The 26,604-nt window shown below is 42.0% G+C and overlaps 1 protein-coding gene across 1 annotated transcript in view; it reads right to left on the reverse strand.

The window, feature by feature from the left end:
• Window positions 1-24,876, reverse strand: part of SLC7A11 (solute carrier family 7 member 11) — a gene marked incomplete at both ends in the record, with an annotated part of 57,841 nt that extends 32,965 nt beyond the window's left edge. The window contains 6 exons of the mRNA XM_082315279.1: window positions 4,790-4,834; window positions 7,965-8,064; window positions 10,294-10,419; window positions 17,307-17,422; window positions 21,504-21,630; window positions 24,600-24,876. Coding sequence (XP_082171405.1) covers window positions 4,790-4,834; window positions 7,965-8,064; window positions 10,294-10,419; window positions 17,307-17,422; window positions 21,504-21,630; window positions 24,600-24,876 — 791 coding nt within the window. The remainder of the gene's footprint in view (window positions 1-4,789; window positions 4,835-7,964; window positions 8,065-10,293; window positions 10,420-17,306; window positions 17,423-21,503; window positions 21,631-24,599) is intronic.
• Window positions 24,877-26,604: the final 1,728 nt, after the last annotated feature.

Here is a 26,604-nt window from a genome sequence, read left to right on the forward strand (position 1 = left end):
CTGACACAATCTGGCCCTGACTCTGACGAGGCTCTGAAGACATTGCCGTAATGTAAAAATACTCCTGTGTTGCTTTCTCATCTGGAGTCTGTCAAAATTCCTGACAAACTAGAGCGCTGATCCTGGACTCTGCTCTGCCTGGGAAGGGAGGAGGGAAGCGCCATTCAGGCACAAGCTGCTTTTAGGGTCTTGATTGACAAAGCTTGGTCTGTTTCTTGAGAGTACAGAGTGGATGCTCAAGAATACAGATGAGCTCAAAGACTATGTATAAGAAATGAGTTTGAAAGTTCAACATACTTGATTTCCAGTCCTCTAAATTTACTGCTCCAGGCAACAGGGCTCCTGTCAATTTTCAGGTGACAAATTCTCTCTCAGAGACTCGGCTGTTCCTTCATTCACTTATTATTTAGACAATACAATACGACCTCAGTTTGAGTAGGGCTGATCCTTATAATGTAAGAAAATCAAAAAGATCAAAGCTGCACGTGACGCGGCTGCATGAGGTTATTTTAGTGAAGCTCTGCTTCAAGGATTATTCAGATATTTCATTTCAAACAGCAACCGCTATTGACCCAGCACACATGCAAAGCATAATTTTCAAAAGTAAAAGAAATTTATTATTATACTTCAACCTTGTTCCACATATTCTTGATAATAAAATTATTTCAGGCTTTAAAAAAAAAAAAAAAAAAAAACATTAAAGCAACCGAACGCTGCAACAACAGCTCCTTGTAAAGCAAACATCAACTTCATGTTGCTTCAGGTCCTACTAATGCGGTATGAGGGAAGCACTTTAACAAAGAGGAATAAAGCAATGAGTTCAGGCTTAAAAATGAGACATCAAAAAGGGGTTTAGCAGGAGACAGAAAGAGCTACTTTTACATCTTATGATAACTGGGGTTATAATAATGTCCTTTTTCTTATACAAAAGGACTGTGACATTTCCAAAGTGAGAATTCAGCACTACTTCCAAAAATCTGTTCAAAAAGTAACGCCATTCACTTTCAGATTTTTCTTCTTGCTTTTTCCATTTTCCCTTCTATAATTTAAAGGGCGCTTCCTTTCCACTTGGCTCATTTCCACTGTCTGTGTGTCAGCTCTCTCTATCTAGGATTTCATATCACCTAGGTAGTTCAATGCCTCAGGCCCATATTATTTATCCTATTTATAGACCTAAATCTGCCATTTATTGCGCCTGGGCAGACTGCTGCACCTACACAAACTCCCACAGCCTTCAGGAGCCCTTTCTGCCTGTACAAACAGCCACTCCGAGGGAGCACAAAGGCGGCTTTCAGCTGGGCAAGGTCACGAGCATCCCCCCTTCCCCTGCCTCTCTCCTACATTTCCAACGGCACTTGCTGTACTCCAGCAAGCCTTCCTGGTGCCGCACACACCACAGCAAACAAAGCAATCCCTATCCGGAAAACTTTCATGTCTAAAAGCAGATGTTTCCACCTGCCTGTGCCTTTCAGGGTATATTCTAGGGCCCTGACCCATCTCTCTCTCACCCTCCACAGTACCACAAGAGCAGAGAGGGAGTCCAGGACTCACCCCATGAAAAGGGGCTTAAAGCCAGGTCTGCACAAACGTGGGCCCTTGGCAGCTCCGCTGCAACTCTCTGATAGAGCATTTCTGCATTCCCCATGCTGTAGCTGTGCTATCCTCTCCCACAACGCTTTCAGTACACTTCACTGCGGGTTTGCAGCAGGCTGGTTAACATGGGGACAGTGCTGATCATTCATCTCAGCACCAGCTGTCAGTTACTTTAAAAGCTGCTGCACACCTGGAAATACGCAACTGTGACTGATTCTCGGACAAACATTTACCTTGGCATGCACGGTGCGAAAGGCACCACCGCATTCACCTCTGTCGCTGTAAGTAATTTGCATCCCTAACCATTGACAAACATTACAAATTGGACACCTGGAGCTGTTACAGACTCTAAGTGGTTCAAGCCTGTACTTTGCTCTTCCCTTTTAAAAACAGCTACATAATACCTCCGCAGCACGATGTGCAACCTCTAACATAAGGCATACAACCAGAATGAAAGGAAAGACAGCATTTTAGGTTAAAAAAAAAAAATAAAAAGCAGCTGAGTTCTAATAAATGCCTACAACAGCAGCACGATTAGTGGCTCACCTAACACCTGCACTGCGTTTGGTGGGAGCTGAGACAGTTGCCCCTGGGATTAGTCCACACTATTCCATTGCCCTGTACCTTTGGGAATGGTGGTGGAGCAGGCCCCCGTTCAGCAGGACATATTTCCAACACAGCCATTCACAGGTGGCAACTGGATAAAAAAAATATTCCAACTGTTTCATTTAATTGCTTCTTTCTGGTTAATGGAGTCCAGAATCCGCATTTACAGGTGGTGCAGAGGTCTCCATCAGCACAGCCGGTAGCAATCCACTTGCCCTGCCATCACCTGCCACTTATTTAGCAATGTTTAAAATCCCAATCTCTTCTACTGTATATTTGTACGGGCACATAGAGATTGTGATCCAAGGCACCCGGCTGCAAACACTGGGCATCTTCCCTTCTCATCCTCTCAAAGTGCAACCCCAAGAAGAAGAGCAACGAAGGGAAGCTTTAACAGCTTTGTGACAACATTGCACATGTAACACTGCGCTGGTTTTTCCAGAGCCGTCCTGGAATACACCAAACCAGCCAGGCTCTGCGGCTCGCCCCCTGGTCCTGCATCCCCACTAGCAGCACAATTAACCTCAGCAGCGCTCCAAGGGTAACCTGGCAAACAGAGAAGCTCTCCCGAGATGAGGGCATGAAAGTGTCTCCCTGCCTCACACCCCAACCGCAATGAGGAAAACCCCCAAATCTAACCCACACCACCTTTCTTAGCTGTGATACAACATGCTTCAAGGGGTGTTAAAAAAAAAAAAAAAAAAAAAAGGAATTATGCCTTTCTGTCCTATGCAGCAGAGGGCAACATGTTCAAAAATATGCACTCTTTTAACTAAGACCACAAGAAAAGGAAGTCAACATAAACCAAAAGAGCTGTAATGAAAATTACCAATAATTTCAGTTAATCACCATACAGTTCAGAGGACTGCAGCGACACATAAGTGTATGAAAAGTCCCAAAGGGTGGTAGGCATGTGCATGTTTAAAAACATTACAAAGTATTGATGGTAACCACATGATAATTTACAAATTATATCACTTCTAGTAAATGCTTTTGATCACATCACCAAGACTCTGGCTCCTCACCCATCCCCCCAGAATTTCCTGAAGCAGTCCAAGTCTCGGACCAGAATCACTTCACTCCTTTATTTAGTTTCACATTTCTTTTCAAGTCAGTCTGCCATGCAACAATTTTTCAAAAGTGAAAAAAAAAAAAAAAGTAGGTTTTTTTTAAATGTCTGCCTCCCCTGACTTTATAAAGCACACAGCTCCTTGGTGTTTAAACCCAGATTTGCTGCTAGATTATCTAGCCTGAGTCCTGTGTGTCCCAGGCCTGGGAAGCTTTAGCCAGCTGCTCTCCATCGAGCCAAATGATCTGTGTTTTACTAACACACAGCTTCTAAAAAGGTGTTCTGTCTGAATGGAAGACTACCAATGAAAAACCCAATTTTACATAGCTAACTGTGCTAATGATTAGTCAACCACCTTATTAAATATTAATGCTGTATTTTCTACCTGCGTTTGTCTGGTTTGAGCTTCCAGTCGTACATTCCTCAGTATACATATCCTGATCACATTAAAGAGCCCGTTAACACCCAAGACCCCTCAAAGGCACTGAAACGACAGAAACCTGCCAGTCTTTCTGCCATCCTCATGTTTTATCATCAATTTCTTTATAATTGTTTTCAGGTCTCTGTTGAAAATTCCAAACAGCATCAGGCTTGGTTCAGACTTTGAAAAAAACAACTAGTAACCTTCTGCATGCTCCCCACTGATGGCTGTTTGGGTTATTTTTTCTTTCTTTACATGTCTCAGATACGTAGCTTTATATTCTCTGAGTGTATAGTGCTGGAGGTCTTTTTAAACGGTAAGTTATTTGGTACCCAGCCAGGTATCTTATTTTAAAAAATCTAAGAAAATTATATCTACCCATTAATTTTTAATCAAGTAAATTGTTAATTTCCTCAAAGAACACAGTTTGATTTGACAAGGCGTATTTTCTTTAATGTTTAGAAAAGGTTAATAGCATTTTATTACTGGTTGCATGTACCAAAACATATCTACCAAAATAGATCTGCCAAATCAAACTCTCTGGAACAGGATAGCTTTTCTTTCCATATTTTACAGACAGGCGCTGTGAGAGTATTCATCTCTGGTTTGAAACAGACTCCCACCAGTATCCCCTGTTAGGCTTAATTGGATCGGATGCTGTGCTATGTGTATTCAAGATCCTGCAACTCTGAGACATCTAAAACAAGCAAAACTAAGTATTTGATTAATATTTAAACATAGCAAAACTGCCAAATATTGCAGCAGACAAGTTTCTTGGGCAAGATTTCCCTGACAGGATACCAGTAACTTCCACTGAAAGAAGCCACTGATAGTTACTTGTATCCTGAGGGGGAGAATCAGAGCCCTGGAGATCTACTTAGTTTTCTGCTTTCTGTGCACATGAAGGCAGAATACATAACAAGGTCACGACAGGCCAAAAATAGCAAATCTTCAAGCAGTTGCAATTCAAATAGATGCCAGATCTGCTGGAAAGCAAGCAACTTGACCAGCATGCAGAATTTCTGAAGATCACTACTTTTACAGCATTTTAAATTTTACGACCATTTTTCAAAAGTCAAGAAAAATATTAAGGTACATACTTCTCAGGGTTTTCCACTTCTTCAGTAACAAAATTGAGGTAAAACCTAGAAAAGAGTTATAAAATATATTATAAGGGCTTGGTAGATTTTGATTCTGTATTTCTTTCCCAAAGAACCAAGACGATGCTTTTAGTTAAGCACTGCTGTTAATTATAGTAGACTTTGCAGACCCATGTTTGGATTAAGGAAAGTGTGAGACTTAACCTTCCCTCATTGCCACACTCAGGAAGGGAATTCTCAGAAAAGACAGCAAAGCAGAAAAAAGACAAAAGCTACGTAACATTGCTGTGGATTGAAATCAGTTTTTTTCCCCAGCATACTAGGCAAATCATGGTTTACCCTAATCCTATACACAAACACACACGCAACTTCAAGCCTCATATTTTATTTGTGGCTGTAGCCTTGTACAATTTCAGGTTATATTGGCAAAAATTCTCTTCAGGGTAACTGGCAAGGACTTCTTAACAATAAAAGTGAATGAAGCCTCAAGAAAACCCTCCTAAAACCAGGATTTTGACACTAGTGTGTCATATACGATCACAAACCCAGGCTGCTAATCCTGCGTGCTCTTGCACAACCTCCAGTACAGGTTGCACTCTGGTTGTATTCCAGCAGCGTGCAAGAGACAACTATGTATGGGAATTCATAGGAACTACTCACTGGGAATTCATAGGACCTACTCACTGGGCACAGCCCTGCATACAAAGCAACCATAAGCCTCAAGGTCACTGAACCCTCTGTTCTGCATTTATTAGCACCAGGTCTGTGCATCGCTGGATCACACAGATGCGCCTGGCTCAGATACGGCACAAAGTCACATCCTGGCTAATTAAACAGAGCAGTCAATGCAGTGCTTATGCTGGCTTTCTACTTTTAGGACAGACGCAGGAAGACAAATGATATCTGACCTAACAGTCCTACAGTGAATAAACAAACGGTACCTGATCTGGCAGAAAGTCTGGGAACTTTTCTCCATCACAAGTCTTGGACCAGATCTGGGTTAGCAGAACGAGTTAGCGCTGGCTCACAGTTTTAAAAAATGTGATTTTGTGACTGAGCATAAAATTCTGTAAAACTAGATTTGCCACCTTATACAAAAACCTCAGTACTTATTTCTAAACTTGCTAGTCCACAAAGCACAAGAGGTTGGGATAGTTCAAAGGAGAGATGGCTTCTGACAAGATGTTCAGCTGCTTCTTTCTGATCTTAGTCCTGCTTCTAGACAGAAGTAATTTGACAGCTTTGCATCAGTCCTTTTATTGATGCAAAGACATGCTTCCTTGCATTCTTTTCTCTACTTGCCCTTTTTCACCCAGCATTTTATATACCCAATAGTCTACACTTGCTCTTTGCAGGATGAACCCACACATATAAGAGATACTACCTTTGTTTTGTTCTTTAAAGCTGTATCATTAAAAGTTAATAGTGCCATAGGCTATACATAAAATTCTGCCTGCGTCCTGGGACACAACACCAACACTGCAACACTCCTTCACATTCAGCTTATTGGATTGATTTAGCCCCATGAAACTGATAGTGCAAGGGTATTGACACTCCACTTAATGGTCTGCTCTGCTGTGCTCTGAGGCAATCAATTTGAGCTGGTGACAAAGACAAATAGGCAGCTGGGAAGAACCACTAGCCAAATTAGGTGTTTTCCTGCTAATTTCTTTTATAAGTGCCAAATAAGGACCTTGAAATAAAAGTCAGAAGGTGTAAAGGAAAAGCAGATGATTTTTATCGTAGGGGTTTGGAATGTTAGGTGGAAAATGGAAAGAAATGGGAAAGAAGAAACAGAATAACAGTATTTTTGATGTAGCATTTTACAGTAAACTAACTGTGCCTTGATGGTGAATAATATTAAAGAGCTTTTAAAATTGCCTTCATACAAAAATGTACAGTTAGGTTAATATTTTAAAAGTGAGAAACCATCGCATGTATGGATATGAGAGACAGAGGCAGTTATATGACAGAGCTGGAAGAAGGTAGAGATTGTCCACATAATGAGTTCAATTTCTTTGAGGCTTCAAAATATCAGGCTCTTTTCTTATACATCTATCACAGATAAAGGCTTTGGACTCTCTTGGGTTCCCTCCGCCCCCCACCCTTTAATATAAAAGTTCTGTTCAGTACTTCAGCGTGCATGTTGATAATGCTCCTGCAACCGGGGAGCTACAGACAGGCAGAGAACTCAAATGCTCGGCCCATTGTCCCTCCAAACTAAATAAATAAAACCCTTATCTCTCAGCCCTCGCCTTTTGTGCGAGGTAAAGAACTTGGCTGCCTGTGAGGCTATGGAAAGGAAAGGAAAGACCTGTAGACAAAGCTATCTCAAAATAAGCCCACTCCGTGCATTGTAGTCTTTTTTTTCCCCCCACACCGCTGCTGCAAAAGCACATTGGCACTGTGCAATGTGGAGCCCTCACTACGCATGAATAAATCGTAAGGCAGATTCGAAGAGCGGCAGCACCTTTCAAACCAGCTGCTGTATACTTTGGTGGGGGAGAGGGAGAGAACTTTCTTTCAAGTTCTGAGCAGGATACTTGAAGGCAGATTCTCATGCCTTTGCTCACAGTCAATAGCACTTGACTTCTATGGAAGCCAGTTGCACTCCTTGTTAAGTGAGGTCCAATTCTCTCTGAGCAAGAGGCGTAAGAATCTAGTTTTTTACCTTGTTTTGTGGTCCATACTGATGTTATCATGGTATTCTTCAAATACGGCTTTTATAAAGCAAAGGCTGAGGTCCACAGAAGTGGGATGCAGATTCACAACTTTATAACAGTTCATAGACTTTTCATGTAATAACTGACTTGCTCAGCAAAAATTAAAGCTTCATTATCCTTTTATCAAAATACCTAATGAAAATTTAAGAACATTCCGTTCTTGTTGCCTTTATTTCTAGTCTTAAGAACAGAAATAAAAGTCTGATTTTTTTTAGTGTTCAGTGCATGTTTACCTATTGTACACTGGAGAAGAAAAATTTTTCCTTTGTAAAGCTGCTTGCAGAACAACTGCTAAGCATATGGAACAGTGGTGAGGCCTACGCTTACTACATGATGCACTTTGGCAAAAGATGTGGAATGCACTACTCATTTCTTCATATAAATAAATGTCTTTGTTAGGGCATATTAGTGTCTGTTTTCAGGACAAATACTTATAGGTTTCAACAACTTACCAGCCTGAATAGGCATACATTCCTGAATAGAAAGCAAGTGGTAATCCCATGACACTGGCATCATTCCCCGCAAAGGCATTTTTAAAGTGCTGTGTTTCTCCTGCAACATCAACAAAAACAATATTGAAAAATAAGCTCTTTCGTCACCTACTACTTTAAAGCAAATAAATATATCACACCATGGAACATTTAATCACCCAACAGTTCACTGACTTCAAGTTCTGCCCTTGACCTTAATTTCTGACCCAACCCTTGCAGCTGTAGTCTGCCAGCAATTGTAAAAGGTTTCGTGGTGTCCCTAGTCATGCAATAGCAGAATTTGACCGATTAGTTTTTTTCAAAGCATTCTGAGCTTGATGACACTCACTGCACTGTCATCTCCAGCAGTGACTTACATCAACATGAAAAAGCATGATCTCTGTAGTTTTTGCTGTGGAAAATTTCACTTGTTTGACATTTTAATCAGAAGGAACATTGCTAGCATTTCACTCACAAGCAACGTTTTTAAGGTAAACAAACCCAATACCTTAAACATTTCTACCACTGAAAAATTTAGTAACTCCCTACCACATTATAGTCAGTACTGTATGAATATTACACTAAGTAAGAATTACATATCTGTAAATGCAAACCTGTAAGAGTTGTGCTATGCTCCTATTCATTTACAAGGTGCTCTATGGTTTGTAAGACCTCCCTACAATATCCCAAATTTCCTGAGAAACAATGATCCTCCACAGAACAGGAGGAGAAAGAAGCAGAATTCATTCAGACTTAAATTAGCAGTGGGTAAAATCCTCTATCCTTTACTCAGTTTTTACTGAGCCTTCAGTCAAAATTCCCACTGAAACAGAGGCTTTTTGGGTAAGGGAAGAGCTGTGGCCAGAGGAAGGTCCCAGTGGGGAATCAGGGACACTATCTGAGCTACTTAAGGGCAGCAAAATCCATCCGAACCTGGGTCTGGCCTGCTCTAAAAGTCTAGGAGAAATAGGGTGGATGGGAACAGAGAGAAATTTTGCACATGAAAGGAGGTGAGGGAAGAGGCATTGAAACTGCCAGAAAGGAAGTGAAAAACATGAAAACAGAAATAGTGAATCAGCAGAGCACTACACAGGAAAACTTTTATTTGAGAGGCTATTGCTAACCACAGAGAACCGCCTGTCCCAGAGAAACTGAGCTCACCTGCAGAACCTAGTGCTGTGCTGTTGACTCAGATGGGAGGCTTTGTGAAGCATCATAAAAGAGCATCGCCAGGGACAGAGCCAACAACTGTGATAAGTTTTGTTAGATAATAACTGCCACCAATTCATTAAAAAGTGCTCCCCGTTCTGACCCTCTGTGCCAAATGGCTCCTTGTGCCTTTTGTGGTTATTGTCTAGCGTTATTGGCACGAGCGTGAGCTGGGGCTCGTCACCATCTCACACCCGCTGCTGATAGGGCTGTAATGGAAAAGCCTCTTTAGGTAGCTGAGCATATCTCAGTGAAAAGAGTTTCTCTGCCAGCATGGCATTACCCAAATGACTTCCAGTGAACCAAGGAAAGGCCTGTGCAGTCATGTCCGTGCTGCATGCTGCTGGGGAGGACAAAGGTGTGTTTTCACACTCCTTGCTTATGCAGCAACATTGATAGAGTCTGTAGAGTAATTCTGGCCCTCCAAACACTTCTGCTTTCCTTACCTATGCTTGCGTTAGCCCTAGACTACTGCCTTTTGCTTTTTCACTTGGAAGAAGTAAAGCATGCACGCAGCATGAGCATCCAGTACTTGCAGGCAGGAAGCCCATGAAAGCAATAGCTAACTACGGTTTCTCTTGCCAGTACAGCAGCTTTAGCTTCACAATTTACATCACCAAAGTGGCAGAACAGCATCCACGGTACTGCTTCTTTCATATATTCCCCAATTCTGAGCCCCCTCCACCGCCACATACCCAGTACCGAACAGGACTAGGCACTAGTGCAGTTAAAGGAGACATATTCTGCCTGGACTGGGCATGTGCTTTGGGGAGGGGTATGCCCGTCTGTCATTAAAACCCATCCTGCCCCTTTCACAAAGTTCACGCAAAAGGCAAATTACAGAGAAGAGCAATCCTGTTGCTCATTTGAAAACTGAGTCTGATCTAAACAGACTCATTGGCATGCTGAAGGAAATACCAGTTCATCCCAGTGTAGTTCCACTTCTAATCAATTACATGACAGTACAGAGCTTCAGTTAAACAAGCACAGACTAATTAAGAGATTTTGCTGCTATAAGCATTATTTGGTGGAGGCAGATGGGGAAAGACTAGGGAGGGTAAAGATAAAAGCACTTTAAAAGCATTTACTTTTCATTTCATACCTTTAATTAGCTGGATAACTCCAGGGACTACAATTATCAGAATTGCTACAAGCTTGCAAAAGGTAAGGAAAATCTGAATGCGGGCACTCCAGCTGACACTCGTGCTATTCAGGACCATCACCAGCGCTGCAAGGGAAAAAAGAAAAGTCAGACAGAAATACTTGTGCTGCTGAAATTGTCACAAAACTCTTTGTCAGCAGAGAGGCCACACGCACAATAGATCCTGATGCATTCAAGGAAATACACCTCGATAACCTTCTCCAGCTGCTGCCCTCCTGCTTCTCACATTCCCCTTCCAGAGGCCGCATGAAACGCTTGAGCTGAGCCCCTCTGTCTGACCCACTGCGCGGCCCATCCGTCTCTCCGTTCTCTGCCTGGCTCCCTCTGGACCAAATTACAGCTTCGTTTACCCAGAATCATTAGCTGTTGGTAGACAATGGGCTGGCAGGACCCTGCCTTGGATGAAAGAAATTAATTGCCCAATCCTTGTCACTCCAGATTTCTGTATCAGTACTGGTTTGAGTAGAGATTTGCATTTTCAGAAAACAATAACAAGTAATAATCATATTAAACTTTCTCACCCCCATTTAGGTCCTGCATAAATTTGCCACTTATTTACCCCTGCTTCTCTTTTCCACTCTTTCTCCTCCCTTATTGCCACACCACCAGAGATGCAGGAGGGCCAGAGCACAAGTAACATTCTTGTCCCTGTTGGGAATTGGTGAAGAAACTCTTGAAAACGAAGCCCAGGTCTGCACCTCACTAACACGTAGAGAGGTAAGTGAGAAGGGCTTTTACATCCTGCCTGCTCAGCTCACATCTCCTTCTGGGTCAGGGAGAGCATCTTCTGGCCTTTACTACAGCACTGAGTGACAGGAGGATGGTAGGTCTTATCATCGAGTGCCAGTTGTTCTAGCTTATTTAAACAATTACCCTGGCACAACAGAATCAATAAAGGAGTTCAGACATTAAACCAAAAGAATTTACCTAAAGAATGGAAAATGTGAGTCATTTCACTAGATAAAAAGTCCCTTTCCCCCTCTCCTGCAGGGAAAGGTGGACATAGTCAAACAAGCCTGCTCACTCATCTTCTCTTTCTTGCCATCGTATGGAGCTAAAGAATTAGCTCATCACAGTCCTCCCATACTTCAAGCTCTCACAACAGAGAGCTCACAAGGTTTGTCTGTATCACCAGCCACATCACACATCTTAGGACGCATAAACACACAAGTTATCGCCCGCCAGAGTCTGGGAGCTAGTTTGTATGAGCTAGCGTTGTAAATCTGGCATGGTACGAGGTTTCTGGCAGCAAAACCCACTGATTTATCCCAAGTCTTTTATACAGATTCTGTTCACTGGCATGGCCAAAAAAATATATCACAAAAAATTCTTCTCAATTTAAACCAAAAGTAGTTTTGGTTTAATAGAAAAGGGAGAAAATTACAAGTAATCTGGATTCTAGTGTATTTTTTAGATATTTGTAATAAAATTAAAATTCCAGAAAAAAACATTAAAAGTTTTTATTTGGGAAAGAGAGGGCCCTACTCTCAAAAAAAGTCAACATAAACTCGCAACATCAATTAATGTGATTTTTTCACCAAAAAAAGATCTTAAAGATCAAAATGTTTTTTCAGTTCTGTATTTCACCATATTTTAGACCTGAGGCATTCTTTTCTAAGTCATGAAGAAATCACTTGGACTTCTGCAAAGTATCACTTGAGATCCAAATACTTATTTTTTGCTGTATTACTTCCATGGATACCTATAGTTAGCAGGAAACATTTAATCAGGAAGCTGAAGGGATACTACACCTGCAGCCAGGCCAGTGCACATGCCATTAGTTTTGCTGGTCCTCTACAAGAAGTAGTCCCTTGCAGATTTGGATGACTGCACAAATACATAGTTCAGGTTGCAGGGCTGAGACTTAAGTACTTAGAAGATTTGAGACCAATTTGCTATTTTTTTAATTCCATTTTATTGGACTTAATAGGCTATAAGAATTTACAGTCGTCTTATCATATTTAGTCTTAGCAGTTCTATATGCATAACAGACATATAGGGACGTGGGGCTTATACTGCTATCACGTACCAGCACCATACCGGTTGTGTTAGCAACCAGATAGCGAAAGGCAATGGAAGAGTTACGAAGAAAGCTGCTAAAGAATATGACAACTGTGCCAGGATTCAAGAAGGAAATTATATCTTGGGACTATGGTCATTATTCAACACCTCTCGTCTATGAATAGGGCCTTATGGAGATACTTCAAGAAACTGATTGCAGACACTTTGATACAGGATCACAGCAAAGATCAGAAGGAAGCAGCAATTCCCCAGACAAAGGGACAGTGAAAGGAGGACTCATCTCTAACTTTGCTAACTAAAAGTCAGGCATCTAGTGTGGCTGCATCCTCAATGAAGAGACAGTTACTTCCAGAGGATGAATAACAACACCTCTTTCAGATGCCTGTCTCAGATGAGATGAGTTGCCTTCAAGAATATGACAATATGTCTCTTTCCCTCTTTCTCCACTAACTCTATGGGGAGCACAGACAATTACCTTAAACTAAACACCTAACTAAAAGTGAGATGAATCCTAACCGAGGGGAGTATGGAAGGAGAACAAAATGGGGTTCATGAACAATCAAACACAATGGTAACACTGATCACGTTGCTTTTGACAATATCTTTCCTTCACACAGTCACAGCTATAGATGGGTAACGAAATCTAATGGGAGAAGCAGCAGTAAGCATTACATCCTGGCCTACTTTTCAAGAATATACCTACCATTGCCTCAGTGGGAAACCAAAGAAACTACCCTCCCCTAACTTGTCAGGCTTTTAGGGTCAAGGCATTCACACAAAGCAAAAAGTACCCTCAATTTGCAGATCCTAAAGCGTCAATTAAAACGAAGGCACAGGAGGTACAAAAGCACCCATCAGAGCAGCTTTTGCTATCCCTGCAAGCCAAGAGATGTCTTAATTTAAACTGCTTGTCTGAAAACTGTCAGTGGTAGAGAATGACGTCTGTAACATCTGCCATGATGGGGGGAAAAAAAAAAAAAAAGGCAACTTAGCTGTAGATTGACATACACACCAAATTTATGCCAATAAAGTTTTGGGCTGGAGCATTTGCCAGCAAGCACTGATAGATCTGTACAGCTGACCTTGGTTTTCAAGCCTCTAACAGCCATAGTTTGGGGTATTTGAGGTTTTTTTGGCAGACCTCCAAAAAAAGGGGGAAATTATACATTATTGTGGCATAAAATGCCTGAAATATGCATGAATGACTGTAAAAACTTTAAAAACATGTGCGAGTTGATAACCTGCTTTCAGTCTCACAGTTTTTAATAGCTGAAACCTGTTTATCTGCTCTCTGATATGGAGGCCAAGTGAAAAGATTGGAACAGGCTCAGTTAAGATTGCTTATCTATTCAGGTTACATATTGATAGTACAGTTCAATACCTTTGCACAGTATAATTTATCCCTTCCAGTTACAAATATATTTAAGCTTGCCATTAGGAGAAGAATTAAAAGATACAAATAAAGCAATGTATGAATATAAGGGGTTTTTGCACTATCACCGTGCTTTGCAATGGTGATAGGCTGTTTCTTCATTGGAAGAAAATATAAATACGGAGTCTACCAGCTTTCACTTAAAGAGAGAAATGAATTTGCAACTCTTTCTCCTAAAAAGACCATCTTCAGCATCAGAACAAAGGTGGACAGCATCCCTTCTGCTTTGTGTCCTGAGGCTGTTGTGTCCAACTCAAGCAAAGCTGGGCATTCAGAAGGCCTTGTCTCCTCTTTGCATTTTCTTCAGCTGTCCTTCCCTATGCTGGGGCACATCCACGTTCTCTCTCCTCTACCTGTCCACTTATTCTCATAAAAATTGCAGTAATTAGGTATCTTTGAGATGTCTGCTTTTCTCTCAGGTACAGCTAAATTGGCTGAGTTTAGAAAAAGTTTATGACAGACTGACAGATAGACTGAGATATGCGTATCCAGTATTTGCCTACGTTTTTCTCCTCATGGAGACTCACTTGAGAAATATCAAGTGAATTAAAGTGATTTCTAAATTTGGAAAGAACAGGCAGCCTTTGCTTCAGAGGTTCAGAAAGCTGGGGTATGTGAAGAGAACTTGCACACAAGCATCCTTCTCTCTACCAAGACACTGAAGTGTTTGGACTTTTTGGTTGGTTGTTTTTAGGAAAAAAAAAAAAAAAAGGCACCATATTGTGGAACAGAGAATGTGTTTCTACAGATTGTTCAAAATTGCTCAGAACAGATGTGATTTTGAGGGGAATTTTGTACCCAGCACATGCTTTTATCCTATAAATAATAAACTAAGAATGAGGGGTTTTTTTAAAGGTCACCATCCCCAGTAGTTCCATTTTAGCTCTCACCTGATCTACATCTTCTCTGCTGCACCATTGTTCCTTTTTTACCACAGAGCTACTGAGGTGGAATGGTGGGGAGCGGAATGGGCTGTAGCCCCTCTATGAGAAGTACTTGTTTGCAGCTGGTAGAGGAGCAACAGTATTTGTCACTCCCCATCATAACCCTGGTTGCATCCATCTCAGGCAACCTTTTAATAATAGGCTTAAATAGCAGAAAAAGAGGTGGGGAAAAAATGAGAAAAGCTATCTTGTGACAAGGATAGAAAAAAGTGGGCTACAGTATTGGTGAGGCTTTAGAAACTCCCTCACTGGAGGTTTTAAGACCAGTTTAGACAAACATCTGTCGGAAATTGTTTAGATACGCTGATTGTGTTTGGGGGCAGGGGATCACCTGGAGATTTTTCAGAATCTCTTCCTGCCCATTCTAGCATGATCAGAAATGGCAAGGTAAAACTACAGAGCAAAGCCTCACCCAAGGACAGAGTTTAACGGTGCTTCCCACTACCTTTCCCCGCCACACAGTAAAGACAGATATGCAGTGAGTGCTCTGTCACGAGGCACAGGAGGGAGAAGAGACCAGGAATGGATAAGAAGACAAAAGGCACATCAGCTCGCTCTCTCATTAACTTAAAATTTTCATTGGAAGCAAACACTACCTTTGGCGTTGTTAAGTTGGATTATCAGGGCTCCAACGTGTCTGTTCAGCTCAACACCACCTTAATCTTACCTATCCCTCTGCCTACACGCACAATACAAAACACTCATAACAATTACCCCCACAATAGCTAATTCTTACCGTACAAGAATAAGTCATACACTCTGGCATCCCTGAGCTTAAGCGTACCATATGATCAAAAACTGCTACAAACAAAACTCCACTGTAGAGTATACTGCAAAAAATAAAGACAAAGCCTCAGTCTGACATGTCGCTGTTTTCCTCGGCATTGTCCCATTCACCATTACAAACTTTCTACAAGAATCCCTTCTTTCGGTGAAACGACAGCTCATCCTACCTGCGCTGCACAGACCCGCGCTCACTGTAGGAGCAGTCTGCTGTGAACTCCTCTCTCCCTTTAGGCTGTAATTATTTCAGCGTAACTCCACCCCCCCTGCAATGCTACTTCTTTGTTTAATTACTTTGCGAAGCTCTGGCTTATCACACAGATTTTCAATTAAATTAAAAGCAATAAAAACCTATTTCAAATTGTTCACTTATTGTGCTTGAATCACACGCACTTAACAAAATGCTTTGATGGAGTCCTCACTTAACATTCCTTCTGTCTCAGTGACCTTGAAGTTACCGAACATCTGTTTCACCCTTATCTTGCACTGAAATATTTTAGACAGATGTAGCTATAAAAAGTCATTGACCTCAAAATTCAAGCCCTTAATTCAATTATTCCTATGAAACCTATAGTTTGTGCATAATTAAGTTAGAAAGAAATGCGGTCACATACTGATTTTTTTAACACTCCTGGCAGAAGGGAATTCTTACCAAGAGAGCTCCTACAAAAAGCCACAGTAACCCAGAGACTGGAAATTTCAGTGTCAATTGAACTCCCTACCCTAAAGAAAGAAAAAGTCATCTGAACCTATTATTGTGCAAAACTGAAGGGGTCTCCTGCGTGCCTTTGATCATTTTGCATGTCTTAATTCCTTTTTCCAGTCCTTTTGTTTCCGATACGTGCACTGGCCAAATTGAAAGGAACGATCTGTTACCAATTACTCGGGTCTACTCCGCACTCTCCTCCCCGCACAGCTGAACGCGAATGCGTGCGCACGTGTGCAAGGAGCATCATCACCAGTGACCAGCAGAACTGGAAACAAGCCTCTAGCGCTACGGGCGCGCGGCACCACGATTTGTGCCTTCCCGCTTCATGCGGCCCCCCACACCAGCCCAGGTACACTGTAAAGCTCCTGGTCTCAGGGTAGCCTCCCTCCTTCTACTGGTAATTACTGGTTCTCTGTAGCCCTAAATGGTCCCTTTTACACTAATCACAAAGTTAGCAAGAGTTGGACAAGCTGCAGGTAATAGACATGCATTTTCACCAAGCTGTATACCCTGCTCCCAAAGTCATGAGCTGGGTTCCTGCTTCCCGAACCGCAAGTGTCTCTAAGTTTTATTGCCATGAAGGACAGAGTGGGACGAGGGAAGATGATCTCATGTTGCCTGTGCTCCACTCAGGAGAACTACATTTCTTCATGGCATCATACTTGGCGCTCGATTGCCTCCTAAAACAGAGGTAGAGCAAAGCACTTAAAATCAGGTAATCATTCTTCCATATCTCTGGCAGTGGCTCACCATCTCTTAGGGACTGAAATTGCTTCCACAAAAGTAATGAGAGTTCTGCCATTAATTCAAGCGGCAACAGAATCAGCCTTGGCAATAGATTTTCCCTGCCATTAATAAAGTCTGGGATTCTTTTGACTACTGCGTATGCTCACAAACACACATACCCGGGCAAAAAGTCACGCTGATGCCCTTGGCATTGGATGCACAGTCATTTTGTAATGATTCACATCAAACAGTTACCTGTTCAGTGTGAGATTACTTTTTTTTTTCTCCAATTTACATCATCTTTACCCTTCCCTGAAACCTAAAATTGGATACTTACTGATGCCAACAGCTGTAATAAGTTTAATTGCAAGTTCTGGGATTTCACACTGCATAAAGAAAGGTTCCAAAATGTAACGTCCAAATGCCAACGATATCACTGCTGTGGCAGCAGGGCTAGAGTGAAAACAAAACAAAACAAAAAAAATCACAAAATTAATCTGCAATATTACATAGGTAATATTCTTATGGGATCATGCTGTAACTTTATTACCACAGAACTGTGAAACATACTTAATTTTGGTGCTTGCTTGTAACTATGCTGCCGTGTGCCATGATTTCTGAATGCAGCAGGAAACCACAAGCAGTTGAGCATTGCTCAGCCGTTCTATGTTGAGAGCAACACTTCTTACCAGGATTTCTCTTACAACTTCCATGTTGTGAAGCGTCCGTAAACAGAAAGGAAAGGTATCAATAGAAATCTTCATTCACTTGTTTGAAGTGAACATGGCCGGAATTAGATTACATGGGCAAAACCCTGAGCAAAAGTCATTGAGGACTGAATTTTAGTGGCCAGGTATATCTCACCCCTCAGAGACACAAGCAAATTAATTTCAATCAAGCTGAGAATTCTGCTTTACTAAGTAACCCAAGTCTCTTATTAAAATCTGAGACAATGCAAAAAACAAATGAAAATGGGATTTCCTAAAATGCAAACAGAACTTGTTCCTTTTGCTGACCAACAGCCTCCTAGCACTGCGAGTGAGAGCAAAAATCCCCTAAGTACAGGAAGCACCTACCATGAAACAGAGAAATGTGAAGAAAGGCACGCATGCAGTCATTGCATTTATAAATCTGAAATACTCATTCATACAGCTTTTCTCTTTGAGACAAGCCAAATGTTTGCCAGAAGCCTTAGCACTGACACATATTAACAGCAAATTACCCTGTGCCTCAAGTCAGACACTGTCTGCATATTACAGATCCAGTGGTCTGTTCACGTTTGGTTTGGGAGGACACTTTCACCCTTCTTAGGGAAGCTGGTGGCATCTGTGCTTCATCACACACTCGTACACAATAAGGATGAAAGGGCATATGATTCTGCCTCAAAGGACTTTTGAGTTAAATAAGAGTCCATGCAAATTTCTTGTGAAAAAAATCTACAGCATTTAATAAAAAAATGCCTTACGTTACAGAATTTTAATAAAAATATAGTTGCCAAAAATGCTATGGAACAGTGTAAAAATTCTGCAGAATTATTATTATTCTCCATTGAACGATAAAGGAATTTTCCATAAGAGAGTTCCACTTTTAAAATAAAACCCACGTTCTTAGCGTTATGACTCAACCAAAATGTCACGCACTGTGTTGGACCAAAGAGCAGAGGAGCACAGAACAGAAGTGTCTTCCTTGGAAAGTTTCTGCATGGGCAAGGGAGGGCTGCTGCTTGTGCGTCCCCCACGCACGAGGACTGTTCCTTTCGCTGGCCAACAATTGGCTTTGCAACTTTCGCCTTCGTTCAGGGATCGAATATCCTCTGCGCTGCATTTACACATACATTTACTGACTTTACCTCGGTGCAATATTTCTAATTTACATGAGAAGATCACCAGGCTTCTGGCTTTTAAATACTGCAGCCTGCCAAAAGTAGTTTGAAGTGTCCTAGATCAGATGAAAGATAAGATCTTTGGAGCTTTCCCAGACTTTTTTCCTCAGTCCCAGCTCCTTTTTGCAGAACCTGGATTTTTCCCTCTCATTTTCAGAAAGGCCTTTTTAAAGAGGCAGTTGCTGCTGTCCACACCACTATGTTTCTAAGAACATACCTGCTAAATTATACCTCTAATAAATATCTGTGTCTCTTGTAGGCCCACGTTTGGAGGGAGATGTTGCTGGCAGTGTAGTTGATCAATGGAGGTGGAAGTTGAAGGAATGGGGCACTTTCCCTTTGACTGCAATGCCAAGGACAGACTGGCAGCCCCCTAACAGCTGTGTGCTCAGGAGCGGGACAGAAAGCCCATTAGCAGCTTCCATCGAAGGGCAAGGAGCACAAAAAGGCACCAGGGAAGGAGCAGGCATGGTGCCCCAGCGCATACCGCGGGGGAGTGAATCACTGGCTTGGCAGCTCGCTCCCACCCAACCTGTGTTTAGCAGCCACCATAGTCAAGCGCTACAGACAATGCATTCACACCGTCATCTTCATTTGTTTGAAAACTAGTTTGGGGTTTTTTTTTTTAAAAGGTATGTAATATACCCGCCACCTGACTTTTGGGGAGAAAAAAAGTTCCTACTTGTACTGGATGAGGAGCAGCACAGTGTAAGGCACTTCTAAACAGCAGGTGATGCTGGCAGAGTTGAATCAGTGTGTGGGCAGAGTTTAAGTGTGTCCTAGACTGTAAAACAGTGGCTGAAAAGATATACGAGAGCCGGAAATGTTTATTTTGGTTGCGGCTGCTCCACCAGCCTGTGGGTGTGATAATCCTGCAATCTTTCAGAGGAAAAAACAGCTTAGCTGAGAAGTGCGTGTGCAACCTCATCTACTGAAAAAGACCTAGCTACACGTTAGGTCTCAGCTTCTTTGATAGCAGCAGCCCATTAGTTTACCGATGCAGGAGTCAGACATAAAACTCTACACAGAGTTGCGGCAGCGCTGCTCTGATCATTGCAAGTTATAACAAGTACGCCTCCCTCGCTGCCTCTCAGATTTGATGATTAAAGAATCCACTGATGTTCTTTCCCATGCAAGATGGTTATTTTCTGGGTGTGGGACAGATCACAATGACTAAGAGTGTTTTCATGACACTCCTGGGACACTGTCATACATAAAAAAATAATAATTTTGCGAGGAGAGGAATTTATGAAGCCTGTTTCCTGTGGGTATTTGTGCCTAGGTTAATAAGGTCCCCCTGCCTAGTAAGGTGCAGCTTAAGAGCGGGATTTCTAACACTGCTCTCTTCTGTTGATTCTGCGATGTGCACTGATACAGCTACGTTCACAGCACTGTGCTGTGAACATAGGTCTGTTTCCTCTGTCTGGTTTTCCTTTTTGGCAAAAAGTAAATACGGTTAAGACATCTGCTCCTCCACCGCGCTTGATGGAAATAATGCAGTTAATTCAAAGGTGGGGTGGGGAGGATGTAAGGGACCATCTGACATACACAAGGATTTCCTCCGGAAACAAGATAAGGATTTACGGGTTCATAATGACTCAGCACTATCAGTGCTTTTAAACTCAACAGTCTATGCTAGAACTTGTCAATATTATGTAAACATAGTTGTGATTTGAAAAGAGGCTTTTGCTTTTGTGACTAATTTGCTGATTGCGGAAAAGAGGGGAAAGGAGTGCTAACTAGCCTGAGGCAGGAATGGAGCATTCCTGAAGTCATTTTGTATAAGTGAGTTGCCGTGTTCTGCATGTAACAAGCTCTCCAGCCCCAGCCATACTGTAAAAAAAAAAAAAAAAAAAATATATATATATATGTATAAAAATATATATTCAAAAGGCCACATTTGAGTTTGATACAAAGATCCATTTACATTGAGAAAATTTATTTTATATGATTTGATGATTTGGCATCTTCGTATTGTACCTCACCTATACAACATAAAGGGCTGCATGAGCCACAGGCTTAGACACACCAAAACAACACTTTGGAGATTTTAGATATGTAAGGACTTAGTGTTGTTGCTTTATTTGGCCAGTTAGTGCTTTTCATAGTAATCAAGAGTTAAGTCCTCCAACACCCCACAAAAACAAAAAATGGGGACCTGAATTGACATATAAAGAATAAGTGGTTCCCCCAAATCTGAAAGCTACTGGGCAATAGCATCACCAGGAGTTATTCCTGTATCCACAGACAACAGCAACCGCTCCAAAAGCTAGTACCAAGACTGAAAAAAACATAACGGTGACTTCCCTCTTCTGCTATACTATACATTAGCATGGGTATTAGCATTATTAGTGACATTAATGGATACAGTAAGCTTAGCAAAATTAAAGCAAGTAGCTGAATTTGTGTGGCAGGCAGTTTTCTTAGAATCTGGTTCCCCCCCCATACATGTACATATGTCTTTTTGAATGTTTCAACGCTGACAAGCAAAATAGCGTTAAATTCTCTGAAGCAACCATACTAAAAGACCACAGCTCATTGATCAAGATATGTTTGATTTATTTTGCACATCATGTATTGGAAATTTTTCTTAACAACTGAAAAGCATATTGCCATCAGGAAAGAAACACAGAAAAGCCACGATACACTTACCGAATGACGAGTAATTCAACCCAGACTCTCACAAAAGCAGGTAATGGGCCAAAGGCCTCCAGGATATAGGTGTAGTGACCACCAGATTTCTTAATGCATGTTCCTAGTTCAGCATAGCAGAGGGCACCTGTGAGAATTAAACCGTGGCATCACAAGAGATATCCAAAAATACCTTTTGAAAACATTCATAAGCTAAACAATGGAGCTGCCATGGTATCACAACTACTTTTGATATATTTTAATCATTTTTTCCAAGGAATTTTGTAAGCTTTAGTTCATTCAGCTAGACCTGCAGTTAACCAACCTGTACGTATATCTGCTTACGTTTCCATGTAAGCCACTGAACAAACGATTTGCTATCAACACATTTCATTACTCATCCGTATCTCGTGAAGAGGGACAACAAAACACTGTGTCACGCCAGCTAGCCCAGCTCCCCAGCCAGCCTGACTGCACCACCAAGTGAAAGCCTTCTGACACATTTGCTTGTTATCAAATGATGATCACCTCCTTTCAGCCTCAGAGATGCCTGGCTCAGCCTCTGACAAAAAGACAGAAAACTGTATTTCCCCTTCTCAGCCACAGGCGAAACAATCAACTGACCAAAATATGGAAGCAGGAATTGCAGATTAAGAATTTTCCTCAATAGTTCTCCCAACGCCTCATATACAAAATTCAGGGCATGGCTTAGCCCTGGCTTTTCAACACCGGTGCAGTGTTGTGTACTACTAATGCAATGAAAGCTCAGTTCATTTCTGCATTGCCTTAAATACAGACCACTTCATGTTTTCATAGCAGGAGGCTCATTTCGTCTTTGGGTGCATTTACATTGACTAAAATAAAACGCAAATCATCATCACATTGCTGCATTTGTTCGTGCAGAAGTGGCTCAGGCCCCTTTGGAGCAAGTGCTAGTGGCATTCTCAGCAGGTAGCAGCTCTCAGAGAGCTCCCCGAGGCTGCTGCCGGCACAACACGCAGCCTCTGCCATTACGGAGCAGGCAACAGCACGCTGCAACTACGAGGACCTGTGTGAAGCCTTCTTCACCCATGCACCGTCTGCTACCGTTGCTTAATGAGCCATCACCCAGCCACAAAGCCCGTGGATTCTCAGCTCCACGGGCAGACCGCGTCAGTAGAGAAGCGCACCACATCCGATAAACGTAGGCAGCCCTTTTAGAAGAGTCTGAGAATCCAGATGAAAACAGTAATAAAGTTTGTAAACACTGCATCGCATAGTTAAGATTGGCAACATATATGAACTCATTTCAGCTCCGTTCCCTGCATGCTTTTATGCTGCAGCACTTTAAGATGAAAACTACAGTTGTCAAAACCACGTAACATGTACAAGCCCATTAAAGCCATACCACATTATGACAAATTCCATTCTTGTTCATTTGCTTTATTTGGGGCTTTGCAAATATGTAGCAGCTTTTATCTGCTATTCTTCAACTTACGTGAAAATGTACTTAAAGGAATTCTTACAGCCATTTAAAAAAAAAAAAAATAAAAAAAAATCTATTGCTAGGTTTTCTCTTGCCAGCCTCTTCTGTTGAGGTTCAGGGTGAAATGAAATTGTGTTTCGATACATGTTATACACACAGCCTCAGAAAGACCTTAAGTGATCTTTGCATGTGATTTTACTATAATTAAGTCATGCAGGGAATTTAAAACACCCATAGCATAAAAAAATATGAAAAAATAACTGTAACAGGTCCATTCGGAGAAAGAGATAGTATCTTTTGCTGGGCCAAATTACACAGCTCTTCATATCTTGAGATCTGGAAAATGACCTAGAAAATCCGTACAATAAAAGAGATGGAGCTTTTTTGTATAGACTTTACTTCACAGCCAGAATATTACTACTATTAAAGTAAAAGCCAAAAACACAATGCTTAAGCAAATTCTGTTTTGACTAAATCTAAAGACCAAGGTTTTCTGACAGGGTTACAAATTGTATCTGTGGTCTTTCTTTATAGGGGAATTTTGGTTACAGGCAGGACTTCCACATTTGTACAACAGATTATGCTGCACATTGTACCAACACATTTAACATTTGACCAAAAGGGATCCTAACTTGCTTGCACTGTCTGTTTGGCTTGGGTGGGCTTAGCCTGTAAACAGCCCATGTTTCTTTTAAGCTCAGAGCCAATTTACACAGGGTGGCATTTGCATGTTCCACCTACTAAGCAGACACGTGTTAGTCTGTGTTTGTCCTCTTTACCTCCTGCCAGAAAACAAGTCGTTTCTGTTTTAAATAAAGCCAATATTCATGTTAGTTCTTCAGCTTCTTTGAGATTAACTCATTAAGTAGGTCAATGGACCCTCTGTCCCGCAGAGGCCAGGGTGGGGTTTTCCACTCTGAATGGGGGCTTTGTGTACAGAACAAATAAACCGGCATTCTTCAGAATTTGATACTCTACAAAAATACAGAAAATTAGTAAAAATTGTCACAATAGGCAGGCCGGCAATAAAACTCGCATTACAAATTTCTTTCCATCACACTGTTTTTTGCAGCGCAATCTTTCAGAGCAACGTCGTGAGCGAGGAACGAAGTAAAGAGCAGTAATACAAGACTGAGGAGAGGGATTATTAGTGTTTTAATTTTGCTCCCTTTTATGCCAATACAGCTTGTGTCCAGTGGGAATTATTCCTCTCAGACTTTGCTCTAGCCTCTAGGGAACTAAGTCAAGCTGTCTAAACATTTCGCCGGTGTTCGAGCAGAGTGACCCGCAAGCCCAGCTGCCGGGGGCCTTACAAGCAAACTGTAAAACTACCTCTTACAGCCAGAAGAAAAACATTATACATACAGCACATTGTATGGCATAAAACGGACATTTACTTTTCCTGTTCCTTTAGGGACCCGTAAGAAACCATAATTTACGCTTCCAATCTTTACCGACCAGGCGCGGGGGGACAGGGGTTGCATACCTCTGCGCCCTCCACGCAACCTATCAGGCAGCAAAAACCTCCTGTAGCCCTATTGGCCCTCAAGCTCCACACTGTGCCTTGCTATCCAATGGCAAAATCGGAGAAATAACAGCAATAATCCACCGGCCGCCCCTCTGGACCAATTAGAAACTTAGAAGGGACTTACCGAAGAGCGAGAGGATACCACACACTGTCCAGACAGTTAAGGACATGCCCACGCTGCCCGTGTTCTTCAGGATGCCTTTGGGAGAGATGAAGATGCCAGCTCCAATGATAGTGCCAATTATGATGGATATCCCCCTCAAAAGTGTCACTTTCTTCTTCAGCACAACTTTTCCCTCCGGGGCCGGCTGTCCGCTGTCCATAGAGGGCAACCTGCCATTAGCTTGCCCCTGCAAGTAGCTCCCATTAGAGACCGTGGTTACAGCAGCTTTCCTAACCATGCTACAGTGCCACCGGCACACCGACAGCAAGCGCAGGCAAAAAAAGTTTGCAGCAGAAACTCAAGGTTTTTTTCCTCTCTGTGTAGCCAACTACTTAGTCTCTTCCTCTGCCCTCTCTTATCTTTCCAGCTGCTCCTACGCACAGGTAGCAAGCTCCTAAAGTGTTTTTGAGCCTTTAGTGCGATCTGAGCGCTGCTCGGGAACACCTGCGCTTTCACACTGCGAGCTGGTACTGCCCTATCATTGGAAACCAGCTCAGCTTCCGCGTGGACTTGTATTTAAGCTCTTGTCATACCAAGTTACTCCAGCTGAATGATGATGCAAATTCTCCAGGTTTGCATCAGCCATTTGAGAAACCTCTGGCATTAGTCAGCATTTCTTTTTTTTTTTTTTTTTTTTTTTAAAAACAGTAGAGGCATGTTGCACAACTGACCTGAGGGTGGTGGGAAGAACAAAGCACTCACAAGCAAACTGAGCCAATCAAGCTAAGCCCATCACCCCGAGACACCCTCCCAAATTTTTTAAAGCAACTCGGAGCCAGAAACAAAAGCCTGCCTAAACACAAAGCTCATCAGAGCGCAAGGGGAAAAGAAATCAAACAGGATACGTCATCCCTGGGTCTAATCCAATTTCTTTCTCGAAAACCTCCTCTTAATGAAAGTTAAGTTTACGGGGCTTAACTTCTTGTGTCGCGGTTGATCAGCCTTTCTCACGTCTATGTTACTTACCTGGAAATCTCTGCAGGGACCTGTACCTACCTAAAGAATACACACAACCCCCTCATTACCCCGAGTTGCCTAGCAACACACCCAAATCAGCCTAATGAAAACCGGGGGTGATTTCCACAGTACAGTAATTTTCATACAGACAGTGTGTTTCTGGGATGTCGGTAAGCAACGCTGCAACGACACTTCCCCTTAAGAAATACTACTAATGCTCACAGCCACCTCGCGTGTGTGCGATCTGGCAGGAGGAAGACAACACCCCAGAGCACAGGATCTCCAGCGGCTCAGGAATCAGAAAGGGGGTTTTGTGTTATTGTAGAGCTTCCCTGACCAGAAAAACAGATAATCAGATGCATAAATACTTGTGTTCCATGACCTGATCATTCAAATTCAAACCTGAGAAATTAAACTGTTAAAAAGAGGAGCATTCTCATAAAACAGAGCAAAAATCAATAGCCTTCAAGCACTTGGAACCTAATCGAGGGACAGCCTGTGCAGTATATGCCAAAGGGGAAAAATCCTTCGTAGCATAACTATTGCAGCTGCTCATGCCTTCAGATTAGATCAGTGCAAAGAGAAATGATTACTGCAGTTACTGCTCTTACAGTTACTGCTTAATTAGTGCCTAGGATTGGGGGGGGGGGGGGAAGATAGCAGTTAAAACATTTTATCATTTGAAAAGCAAGCACTGAACTCAGAGCTCTACTGTGCTTTCAAATTTATGTGAGAAAGAGGAGATCCTCGAGTATCAACAGCTGTAAAATTTTTCAGTGTTTTTAAAGCCTCACATTTTCAGTTACAACTCACCTGTAATAATTTGCACTGAGATAAAAGAAGGCATAACAAAAAGCTCATCTGGTTTAAATGTACACAGGTAAAAACCAAAGTGATTGTAGCTTTTGACTACATACTGGTAGCGCTTGCCTATTTTCTGCACACATCCTACTTCTCCCTCCATCTGCTGATCACTCGCTTCTCCGTACAGCTCAGGCTCCCGCTGTCA

This window comes from Platalea leucorodia (assembly GCF_965183815.1).
Source record: "Platalea leucorodia genome assembly, chromosome: 6".
Classification (NCBI taxonomy): Eukaryota; Metazoa; Chordata; class Aves; order Pelecaniformes; family Threskiornithidae; genus Platalea; species Platalea leucorodia.